The 12500-nt window shown below is 44.7% G+C and overlaps 1 protein-coding gene across 1 annotated transcript in view; it reads left to right on the top strand.

Annotated features, from left to right (window-relative positions):
• The window catches only part of eml4 (EMAP like 4), a gene marked incomplete at its 3' end in the record, with an annotated part of 72165 nt that overhangs the window by 42592 nt on the left and 17073 nt on the right, over nt 1–12500 (top strand). Inside the window, 7 exon segments of the mRNA XM_080545786.1 lie at nt 583–624; nt 3067–3190; nt 5137–5286; nt 5925–5994; nt 8006–8116; nt 11267–11362; nt 11744–11878. Of these exon segments, the coding sequence (XP_080401912.1) occupies nt 583–624; nt 3067–3190; nt 5137–5286; nt 5925–5994; nt 8006–8116; nt 11267–11362; nt 11744–11878 (728 nt within the window).

Below are 12500 nucleotides of genomic sequence, written 5' to 3'. Positions count from 1 at the left end.
AGAAATATAGCCCGGCTGAGCCCCTCAACCAGGTCTCGGGGTGGTAAAAGGGTAGCCCCTCGGCCCCGAGCCTGGTGGAGTGGAGAGGAAAACAACTACCCATACGCCGAAGAAGAAGAAGTGAAGCGTTGTTTGTTTGTCCGAGTTTTCAAAGGGGGCGTGGCTTAGCAATAGGTCCATTGAATGGAACCGCTAGGGGCTGTATACAGTATATACACGCACGGTTGGGAATTTAAAGACCATTTTTACCTCACGAAAGACGAGCAGGATATTTCAAAACCCCAAAGTGTGTAAATTCCTCTATTATTTTACTTGGAGATGTTGAAATCCTGGACAGCGGGATAAAGAACATGATGTACTAGAGCCGTAGTAGACTGCCTTAGCCAGTCTCCCGCCTACCCTGCCCCCCCCCCCCCCCCCCCCCAGTGTACTGTAGCCCCCCATCCTACCGTCAGTCTAATCTGTGTCGTCTCTTCTTCATCATCATAGCGGTCGGTCTCCCTCCTGTGTAGTATCATTTGTACGTGTGTGTATTTGTCTGTGTTTTTGTTCTGAGTGAAACTGCTTTTGTCTCATGACCAGCCAAAATGTCAACCCGTGAGAAAAACACAAACAGTCAAGCAGGTAAGTCGCCCCCCCCCCCCCCCCCCCCCCCCTCCAGATTAGTGTTCCAGAGCAACCACAGACCGAGCGCTTGCCAAACCTCACCTGCTTTTCGGCTGATCTGTCTGTCTCTGTCTCTGCCGTGCCTGTCTATCTATAGAACTCCAGTTAGATCGTTCCAGACTGGTTTTAGTTTCTGTTTATTTATCACAATTATGCTCTCTCACCTTCTGGATGAGAAAGGATGAGACACACACACCCCCACCTCCTGAGGGAGTGTTATTGTCTATCGTTAGTGATATAATGTTCGTGACGCCATTTGATATAAGGAGATCTTTCTTGGTCACGTGGCCGGAAATTATATATTGATGACTCAGAGAGAAGGTTGAATCGTAATCATTGTATTAGGCAGATCTGGGTTGCATTCCCATGTACAGATGTTTCCAAGACAGCATGCTCTGTAAAGTCCAAGCTTCAAGCATGGCTACGACATGGCTGGTGCCGAGCCTGGCTGTGGCATACAGATGCCAAGCATAGTACTGATGTTTGTTACAGCTTATATACAGTTCTCAGAGAGGGAAATAGCATTACCTCGTAACTTACAATAGTGACATTAGTTCCCATACATGGCTCTATCCTGTGTCCATGCTGTTCTACCCTGCTGCTGACCACTGGGCTAAGGCTCCTATGTCCTTTAGAGTTAAACTGGTCTCACTGTTACTTGATATGGTATGTGCCTGCTCCTAAAGAATGTTGTTTACTACTGAGAGTGGGTACACATAACATATGTTTAAGGTTAAACAATGAGTATTGCAATATTTGATAGGCACACAACAATTTGGCATAGTCACACAAAAACGCATCATATCAGTTAGCCACATAGCGTAATTGCCCAATTTGGGCCAAATTGAGATATCTGCCTAACTCTACTCTCCTAACACTGCTGATTCACTGTGTATTATTGCCTATGAGCCATCAGCCTATCAGGATGCTTGTTGTTACATTCCAAAATCTCTATCTGCCCAAGTCATCTCTTTGACATAGGCATTTTTGATGCTACATAAAAAGATGGCTCGGCTGACCACAAGTGAAGCGTGACTTAGGCAATTATGCTACGAGGCTAACGCTATACACAATAGCGGCGCTGAATAGGACATAGTCGTGTTGTCTCTTGGCTCTGCCGTCCTGCCACTGGTCCTGTGAGGAGGAACGTGACTTGTAGCTAGGTAACTAGATTAGCTCCAGACAGACAGACAGACATGTCGGACTAATCTATCGGGGGAATAAACTGGCCTTTTCCTGGTGTCAATATATTCTGTAGGAGAAAGCATTTAGTTTAGGCTGGAGATTCATCATTTGGATTTGAATCACAGAACGTGACCTTAGGTCTATCAGGATAAGGTTCTATCTCCGTTTCGGGTAGTTCAGAGATATTGAGCGTCAAAGTTTTTATGATTTGTGTTTTTATGTTTTGTGAGATGGAACCTTTGTATTTTATTAATTACTAACTAAAACATTTCTACATTTTAAAAATAAACACGTAATGGATCAGATTATGTCAAAAACTAAATTTTTACCAGAAATGGAGACCCTAACCTTATAATTCTAACGAGAGGTATTTGGAGAGCTTATTATAGTGCAGATAGAGTTCGATAGTTCCTGAGATGAGGCCCTCTAGTTAAACTGTGTTTCCTTCACTCTCACTAGCCGCACTCTCACTTCTAGGTGAGAAAGGGGGAGATTTCCCCCTGGAAAGATTAGCCCTTTCCCACAGATCACAGAGTAGGGACGAGGGAAACACATTTCTGTTGTCCCAATCCATTGCGATTATCCCAGTCCCCCCCCCCCCCCCCCTCTCTCTCTCTGTCTTCTATCCCCCCTATCTTGTTGTGTTATTCCAGCTGGGTTTATGGGGTCTCTGAGTCACTGCTTTGCTCCTCTGCACGGCACCCCAATGCTTCTCTCTAACCCTAACCCTAACCCTCACTCATTCCCTACCTCCTTCCCTCCCTGTCTGTCTGTCTGTCTGTCTGTCTGTATCTCATCCCTAGATGAGTGGAAAGCATGTGCTAACTAACTCAGACAGGCTTTTTTGAGGTTTTGCAGAAACAGCTTTTCTCACCCTGCGTGATTATGTGTGTCAGGCGGGCGGTGGGAAGTCAGGCTTGTTGAAATTCCTGCCGTTTAATGGACTTAACTCATGTCATGCTCTCTGACTCACCCTCTCTGACTCATCTCATATGAAAGGATCTGTATTTGTCCGACTTACTTTTTTGCAACAGTATATATTGCTATGTTTTTTCGATGGCGAGAAGACCATACACTGTAAAATGCTATTAAATGTGTATTATGATGGCTTTAGGGTTGTTGTCAACAGCATTCGTGTTTATTGATAGTTGGCATATTCATGTTGGTTATGGTGGTGTCCTCTAACCTCTCTCTCCCTCCCGCTCTCCTCCGTAGAGGGGGACTACATCAAGATGTTCATGCGTGGTCGCCCCATCACCATGTTCATTCCCTCTGATGTGGAGAGTTATGACGATGTTCGTTCAGAACTGCCCCCCGAGAGACTCAAGCTGGAGTGGGTGTATCCTTTTCTTCCCTTCGTGCCAACTCTCTCTCACTCTCTCTCTCTCTCAATTTAATTGAATTCAAAGCAGCTTTATTGGCATGGAAACATATGTTCTCCTTCAGTCGACTTGGTTAGGGTTAGGGTTAGGCTATGCGACACGCACTCTTGTGTACCTTTTACTGAAGACCCCTGTTTAATCACAGGGGTACAGGCCGGGAAACTTCCAAGTGATAGCCCTGCCTATCATCTGTCCCAATAAAGGGATGCCATCCTTTCCACTCTTGACTCATTGACTGTCCGAAGCATAGTAGTAGTATTCTTGTAGCTAGCTATGATTTAGCTTAGGTAATTCTCCTGGGGCAGGTTTTCACCTTGTGAGCACCTGTAAATTCTCTGAACTAGCAAGCTAACACTGTAGCTAGCCTGTGAACTAGAAAGCTAACACTGTAGCTAGCCTGTGAAGTACCTCACGTAGGCACTTGGACGATCGGCTAATTGTGATCCGTTGTGACTTGTTGTCTTCGGACAGCTAAGCCCTCGGCTAGCTTTAATAAGCTTATTTTCCTCTCATCTTGTGTGAGATATGTTAGCGGCCTGTTCGCTGTTCGCAGAAGGTTTGGCTAGCTTGTGTTAGTAGTCCAAGAATAACTAAACACTTTCTAGTTAGGGTTAGGCATAATTACTAGCTAGGGACAGTTGAAGAGAACTTAAACTTTAGCTTTGTAACAAGCTCCTCCCTATGTTTTCTAAATATCAACTCTTTGTCAAACCAAAATGCCTAGGTATATATAAGTGAGGACAAGCTCAAAGGGGGCACCACCCAATGTTCATATATATATACATCATCAGATTTTTCTGTGAAAATAACATATACCGGTACTTGTTTTTTCCAGCATTAAGTATCAATTTTAGTTCAACAAATGCTTTCTGTAGGACAATAAATGCATGGGGGCAATAGGATATCCTGTACAGTGTCATTGGCATATAAATGCAGGTTACAATTATTTACAAATAACCAAATTTCACATGTGAAAAGTAGAAAGAATTTGACGAAGAATCAAACCGTGGAGACACTTAGTCAGATGTGTTCTGTCTCATCCTGTGTGCAGACGTAAGAGAGCTGTCAATGTCTACTATTGATTCTAGGCTTTGCATTTGCCTTTGAAGTCGGTTATTGTCTGTCAACATGAGGACCAAAGACACGTCAATGAAAGTCAAAGAAGTCATTATGAAGATTAAATATATATTTTTAAATCTATCAGGAACTTAGCCAGCAGCAGCAGAATGTATTCTGAAGTGTACAGACACAGCTTGTCTGCTCGAGTACAAGCAAATACCTCAAAATAATTCATAGGAGGGCGCTTCATCATACAGTAAGACAGTGACTCCAAACATCTTCACTGGCCAATTGGATTTACATCTTCAGATTTAATTCCACTTGAAAATGCATTTAATTCCCCACATGATAAGATTGTAGGCAGACTTCAAGCAATTATAGGTCGCAGACTTCAGACCAATATATGCAGACCAAATACTTACCACAACTTTATTTGGACAGTGTATGAGTTTCCCCCAATACTTTTGGAGCCCTGAAATAAGGGGAGTATAATGTTTAAAACACTTTCTAAATGGTGAACCCAATCTGACAAAAAACAACAACATTGAATTACAGCTGAGAATCTCAATTATTTGATTTAAGGAAGTCAAAATGCATTATTTTTCCAATACTTATGCAGGGTACTGTATATGGTCATACATGTACGTACGTACGTACATACATACATACATACAGACAGGTTAGGTATTTTTTCTCTAGAGAGCCAGGTCTGCCTATGGCGGCCTCTCTCAATAGCAAGGTTATGCTCAGTCAGTCTGTACATAGCCCCCCCCCATTCTCTTCCTCCCTGGGACTCCTTCTCTGTGTGTCTTGTGTGTGGGTTCCTTGACTCTCCCTGTGTCAGGTATGGCTACAGAGGGCGCGACTGCAGAGCCAACGTGTACTTGTTGCCGACGGGGGAGAGCGTGTACTTCGTGGCCTCCGTGGTCGTGCTGTTCAACTACGAGGAGAGGACGCAACGCCACTACCTGGGACACACCGACTGTGTCAAATGGTGAGCCGGAGGGGAGGGGAGGTTTTTTTCCCCCCTACAATACACTCATGCGTTCTACAATTCAAAAGGACCCTTAGGGTCTGAATGAAGCAACATAGTTGACACACACACACACACACACACACACACACACACACACACACACACACACCGATTCCTCCTCTAAACACTCAGTAGCTGATATACCAGCTCAATTGTCTTCCGGGTCCCACTCCTCATACCACAGGTGCCCCTTAAGATAAACAGTGTATGAGAAACGACATGCAAATGAGTTCTGTGCAGAGTCGGCACAGTCACATGAGCCTGTCTGATAACAGAACCTCCCCCCCCCTCCCAACTCAAACCTGTCTTTGTTTAGAACATAATACGCCTCACTTCCTACCATCACGGCCACGTGCCGGACAGACACACAGGCCTGAGATCAGTCAAGCAACTCACATCTCATTCATTTACACCTAATCAGATGTGGGGCTGTGGGCGTTTCTGGAGCAGATAGGGAGACATTTTCCCCACAGTCAAAATGAGCTTTCGGAAAAAGAAAAAATACCTTTTTGTCAGCTAGATATGAGTTGATCTCTCTTTTCTTTTTCCCTCTGTCTCTCGTTCTTTTTCTGCACGTCCCGTTCTCTCTCTCCCAGCCTCGCCGTTCACCCAGATAAGATCCGCATCGCCACGGGACAGATCGCAGGCGTGGACAAGGACGGACGGGTAAGCCCCCTCTTCCTCACCCCCCACAGTCTCCCACCCCCTCAATGTCTGCTAACTCCTATGGAGAAAAAAAAAAAAGCTCTACTGAGCTGATTTCAACCTCGCACGAGATTTGTTTCTTGGAGGTGTGGTGGTGATGGACTTAGCTAAAGCCCAAAGCCAAACCTTAGCTAGTGAAATTGCTCAGGGTGATTCAGGACAGAACAATGAGACATCCATCCTGCTGCCTCTCTTTCTCGTAAAAGAAACGTCCACAGGAAAAGCCTGAAGTGTGTGAGGGCAGGTGCGCTGATCACTTCAACCTTTTAGAAAGAGAAGACTTAGACGGACATGTGGGGACCTGATCCCAGATCAGCGCGCCTACTCTGAGGGGCTTTATGAACACCGCCTACGGGTCATTTCCTATGAAATTACGAGCTGCGAGACTAATTTCCATCAGCTTTTCATGTTTACATGTATCCTTTATTTAACCTGGTTTAAGCTGCGTCTCTGTTGTGTCATGTGTAATGTGGAAGACCATAATCCTGGTGTGTCTGATTTGGCAAAAATGTGTATATTTGTTTATATCAGGCTGCCTCGGCTTGTTTTTTTTTTTACAGGTTGATCCATATTCACTCAGCATAGTCATGATCCCCACCTTAATCCAACTCATTACGCCCTAAGCCCTAAACATACCGAACACGGCTCTGACCTCGTCACTGACAGGACTGTCACCTCCAGTGCTATGCTAGACTAAAGCCCAATTTATACTTCTGCGTAAAATCCGTAGCCTGCATAGGCCCGGAGCCTACGCCGTAGGCTCACGCGCACCTCTCCAAAAATGTAATTACGCGGCACACCTACGCAGACCGTAAGAACTGTGATTGGTCCGCTTGGTAGCACATGATTCCGACATGATTCCGACTCTCTCGTAGGCCTAAATGCGGAAGCCATGACAGAAATGTAATTTCAAGCATAACAAAAAAATCGCTATTATGCTGCTATGAGTACACCGACCAACGCGACGCAGACCGACCAACGCAGAACTATAAATTGGGAGAGCCCTTGCGTAGGCTACGGCGTAGCCGCGCGTAAATTCAACGCAGAAGTATAAATTGGGCTTAAGCTATGCTATGCTAGGCTAAGCTCTCAGCCAGATGTTGCTCTGCAGCTGACTACTGTTACCTGTACCAAGGCTGGCTAACCCTTTACAGCTCCTGCGTGAACACGAGCACTCTCGGGTTTCATAATTAGAATTTCCGAATTTTAATTTAGAATTTGCCGTTTAGCAGACGCTTTTAATCCAAAGCGATTTACAATTACGAATGACAGGGACATTCCCCCTGGAGTAACTGAGGGCTAAGTGCCTTACTCAAGGGCACACTGAGAGGTGGTGTTTCAGGCGGGATTTGAACTCACAAGCTTCCGATCGCCAGTTCCAACTCATTATCCACTAGACCTCCTCCTTATAACCAATCGGTACTTATAAAGGAAAGAAGACAAGGAAACTAGAAAATGAGGATACTCCTGAGATAGCTGAAGTGTGAGGAGTTTGGCTACACTTGCTGGTTGCTGGTTCGATAACTGTGTGTGTGTGTGCGCGTGTGTGTGTGTGTGCGTGTGCGTGTGTGTGTGTGTGGGCCATGTTCATAAGTTTGTTGTTAGAGGCCTTCAAATGGCTGGTCTATCTAAGAGAAGGGCCAAACAGTTAGCAAAGTATTGCTCAGTATCTGCTATTATTGGTAGCCGCTCAATATGGAGAAGGCGGTGCTTCTTGTACTCATGAGCTGGATACTGTCTGTTTTATAGTATTGATACTGTATCTGTCAAATCCACTGTAATCATAATTTAGTGTGAATAACATCCTGTGTGTAGGCATAACTGGTTGTTGGCTCAGCACTACTGTAACTGACTGTTTTCATAATGTCAAAATGCACTGATAGTATTTATGTCCTTTAGATATTGTACATGTATGTGGACATAAATAAAGCATTTAAAATGTGTCGTCGTCCTCCTCTCCTCCCTCCTGCAGCCCCTGCAGCCCCATGTGAGGGTGTGGGACTCGGTGAGTCTGTCCACCCTGCAGGTCATCGGCATGGGCACCTTTGAGAGAGGGGTGGGCTCCCTGGCCTTCTCCAAAGCGGTAGGTACCCCCAGCTTCACCATTCATCTTTTTATCCCTTTAGATCACTGACACTTCGATCGTATCCACCCAATAAAAGCATACCTAACCTTGTGCAGCTCACACCAGGGCTGGACTGGCCATCTGTACAACCCCAGAACACAGTCTAGATAGAACATCCGTAGCCATCTGTCTGCGTTTTTTTTTTTTTTTTTTTTTTTACCAGCCGGCCCGGCCTAAAGCTACCATTGAACGGCCCATAAATCGGGGACAGCGGCCCATTGGTCAATTTTTGGGGCAGGCACTGGGCTGGTACCATGGCTTACTGCATGTAGTCGTCTTTGTAGTGGTTTGGGGGAACACTCGCACTCTCTGTGTATCTAGATACGTACATGCACATGTTCTAGACTGTGTTTTGAGGTTCTAGGTTCTGTATCTGGATCAGGCTAGTGGGCCAGTGAACAGTCTCATGGAGGTGCTGAATGCCTCATATCTACTCTAATCAGTAGTAGTTTATAGTCCCCCATCTCTCCAATTCTCTCTCTCTCTCTGCTGTTAGGCTAGAACATTGAAGCAGCTTTTACTGCCTGTCTCTCCTCAAACGCAGGCACACAAACACACCCCCCCCCACACACACACACACACACACACACACCAGGGTTTCTGTTAGAAAAAATTGCCGCCGGACATCGTGTCCGGGAAGATTTCGATTTACCGGACAAACGTGATATATTCCGGTCATTATATTAAAATATAATATTTTTTTTTTTTTTTTTTTTTTTTTTTTTCCAAATCTAATATAGCTGTTTGTCGCGGTGATTACTGTTGTGTAGCGGCCTATATATGCCATTTAATGTCTATTTCTCATCCGATACGATTAGATGCGAGCTATATAATATATAATAATATAACATGATTCGCATGCGCGCTATGCCATTATGTCCAGCGCTGAACGGGCGCCTCACTGGGAACTGAACAGACAGCATCGATCAATGAACGGACTCCACATTACGTTAACTGAAGTTTGTTAAATTGTTTGGGATTAATGTGAGTTTTCTATTTTCTCTTTCCAGTTTTACCCTTTTTTTATCAATAAAACAACGTCATTTCTATAACCAGGTCTCGCTGGTTGGGAAGGCATTTCGTTTAGCTGCCTGTCAAATCATACTTAATCGGACTCGGGAGTATGACAATGAGGAGAACATAACTGTTTATTGAGAAACAATAGGCAGGCTGGGATACGTATATAAAGAAATACCACAATGTCTAGATGTATAACATTTTATTGAACAGTGCAAGCATGTAGGCTTCTGGCGTGACATCGTACCCCTAACGTTCTTAGGGCTTGTTTGAAAAGCTTAGACTGAAAGTTAGTGCCCTGGTCAGATTGTATAACAAGAGGAAGACCGAATGTGGAAAAAAACGTTGCTTTCACCACTGAGCTGGCTGATATGTTACGCAACGGAACAGCTTCGGGAAAACGAGTAGCAGCGCACATAATAGTGAGCAAATACTGACTTCCACTTTTAGCCCTAGGCAAAGGTCCAACACAATCAATTATTACACGTTCAAATGGCTCCCCTATAGCAGGACTGGGATGCAATGGTGCGGGTGGAATGGATTGATTAGGCTTACCCGCCATCTGACAAGTATGGCAACAGCGGCAGTGCTTGGCAACATCCGCCTTCAGTCCGGGCCAAAATAAATGTTTCAATATCAGCTGATAAGTTTTAGTTATACCTAAATGTCCTGACCACTGGCTCTCATGTGCTACAGATAACACCTGTTGTCTATAACCCACAGGCACAACCACTTGTTTTACAGTATTCCACTCACAACCATTTGCATTAGGAGGAGACCATTTACGCATTAATATCCCATCGTTAAGGAAATAAACTACGTTGCCCCCTATTTCAGATTCCTCACTAGCTGCATGTAAAAAACATTTGTTTAATGACTGATCAGCTACTTGAGCGACACGCAATCGCTCGCCGGTTACAGGCAGAGATAGGCTGTCAGCGGATGGTATGGTAGGACTCGGGGAGGATGGTAACTCTACCACTTTCTCCCTGGGAGAAGCTGAAACAATCGGGTTCTCATCCCTTTCAGAAAAGGCTTGCATAATCACACTATCACAGAGAGAAACATCGCTATCCTCCTCTCTGCCTCGACTCGATTGTGCACGAGTTATAGCGCACACCGGAAACAACCGCTGTTTCGCATAGGCAGCCTACACATTAGGAGTCATCATCATGCCGGTGTCAAATCATATCATAATAAAAGAAATACATAGCCTATATATTCGTCTTTTTTAAATAGAAGGAATCAGAATGTGAACTTTAGCGAATTGTATTCAAATTGTGCTTAGAGGGAATTATTTTCACCGGACATTTATGTCCGACGAGTTTTCAATTTGTCGGACTTCAACAAATTTTACCGGACAAAGACCGGTAATTACCGGTTAACGGAAACCCTGACACACACACACACAGAAACATGCACGCACGCACGCACGCAAACACACAGACACACACATACACACACACAGAAACACACAGAAACATGCACACACACACACACACACACACACACACACACTTACGCACAACACATTTCCATACAAACACAAGTTCTCCAGCAGACAATCAACATGCAAACAGACATTCAAGGTTAATTCTGTTCCGCTTACGTTTTCAAAGGTCTCAAGTCAACGAAGAGCATTACTGGTGCTGAATTCTAAAGCTGGAATGCAGCATAATATCATCCTATATCACCTTATACCAGATATGCTGAATTGTCCAGTGCTGAGATTTAGATACATGTTTATGTCCTACTACTGTATGTGATTCCTCAACCATGAGGGGTTAACACTAGAACAGCCGTGCTGTACTATAAGAGCCGCCTCGGGGGTCAAATGACCATAGTCTTTCCAGTGGGAAGCTGCTATTTACACACAACGACCACTAGTTAGCCTGCCTCCTACACAGAAAAACTGCAAAATAGCTTTATATATTTAATAATATTATTTTTATATCTCTCTCTCTACTCTCTCTCTCTCTCTCCCTCTCTCTCTCTCTCTCTCTCTCTCTCTCTCTCTCTCTCTCTCTCTCTCTCTCTCTCTCTCTCTCTCTCTCTCTCTCTCTCTCTCCCCCCCCTCCCTCCCTCCAACAGGACTCGGGTATCCACCTGGCTGTGATAGATGATTGTAATGACCACATGCTGACCGTCTGGGACTGGCAGAAGAAATCCAAGACGGCTGAAATCAAGGTCAGGACTGCCTACCGTTCGCTAGCCAATCTCCCACGTCACTTCCTATTCGGTTGTTAAGTCTCTGACGTCACGTGTGACGTTTAGCAATTTCCGGGTCCAAACCAGAAACTCCCCGCACCAGAGTACCAGTGTACTAAAGCGGTAGAATGACAGTTCAATCGTTTTTTAGACTGGGATCTATTCATACAACAAGGGACACAGCACTTTCCCGTTTTTCCCATATTGTCAGGGTCTTTGAGCCTCGGAAAAGCGCTATACAAATATAATGAATTATTATTACTACTGCGGCATTTCGAAGAGAGCGCCTCAGCCAATGTTGGACCCAGAAACACGTCACGACTTAACAACCGAATACTCTGTTCTGCTTCTCTCCCCCAGAGTACCAACGAGGTGGTACTGTCAGTGGAGTTCCACCCGACCGACGCCAACACCATAGTGACCTGTGGGAAGTCCCACATCTTCTTCTGGACCTGGAGCGGCACGTCGTTGGCGCGCAAGCAGGGGATCTTTGGGGTGAGGGGGGGGGGGTACCATGTTGGGGCGTCTTTCTTACCCATACAGCAGTGGGGTTCTCTACTCCCCTACATTTCCATTTGACATTTTTGACATTTAGCAGACGCCTTATTCCAAAGCGACTTACAATAGATACATTTCACTAAGCAAGTGTCATCTAGCTCAGGCCAGGGGCCACTGGCAGTCGTCGTGATAGAAGCAGAAATATAGATACATATTTTATTTATTTTTTACACAGGAGAAACAGTACAAGGGGGGGAAGTAGAACTCTTAGGAGACACAGTGTAGGGGGAAGCAGGTGTCTCAGGAGGCACAGTTATGGGGGGTAGTAGGTGTTTCAAAACCGCTTTCTTCTACGCTCACTTTCACTGTCTACTCGTTTTTGTTTGTGGTCATGATATGAGGCTATTAGATTAGATTAGATTCAACTTTATTGTCATCGCAGAGTACAAGTACAATACAACGAAATGCAGTTTAGCATCCAACCAGAAATGCAAATAGTGATATAAGAGCATGATATAAATACAACAAGAGGTAGTGATAGGTAACTATGTAATACAGTATGTGCAGAGATAGTATTGTAAACATCAGTATAGTTTAGAGGTATACAGTTATTGGCAAT

This window comes from Nansenia antarctica (assembly GCF_963989245.1).
Source record: "Nansenia antarctica genome assembly, chromosome: 1".
Lineage (NCBI taxonomy): Eukaryota > Metazoa > Chordata > Actinopteri > Argentiniformes > Microstomatidae > Nansenia > Nansenia antarctica.
The sequence above is the reverse complement of the archived record's forward strand: the minus strand, read 5'-3'. Positions and strand labels throughout refer to the sequence as shown.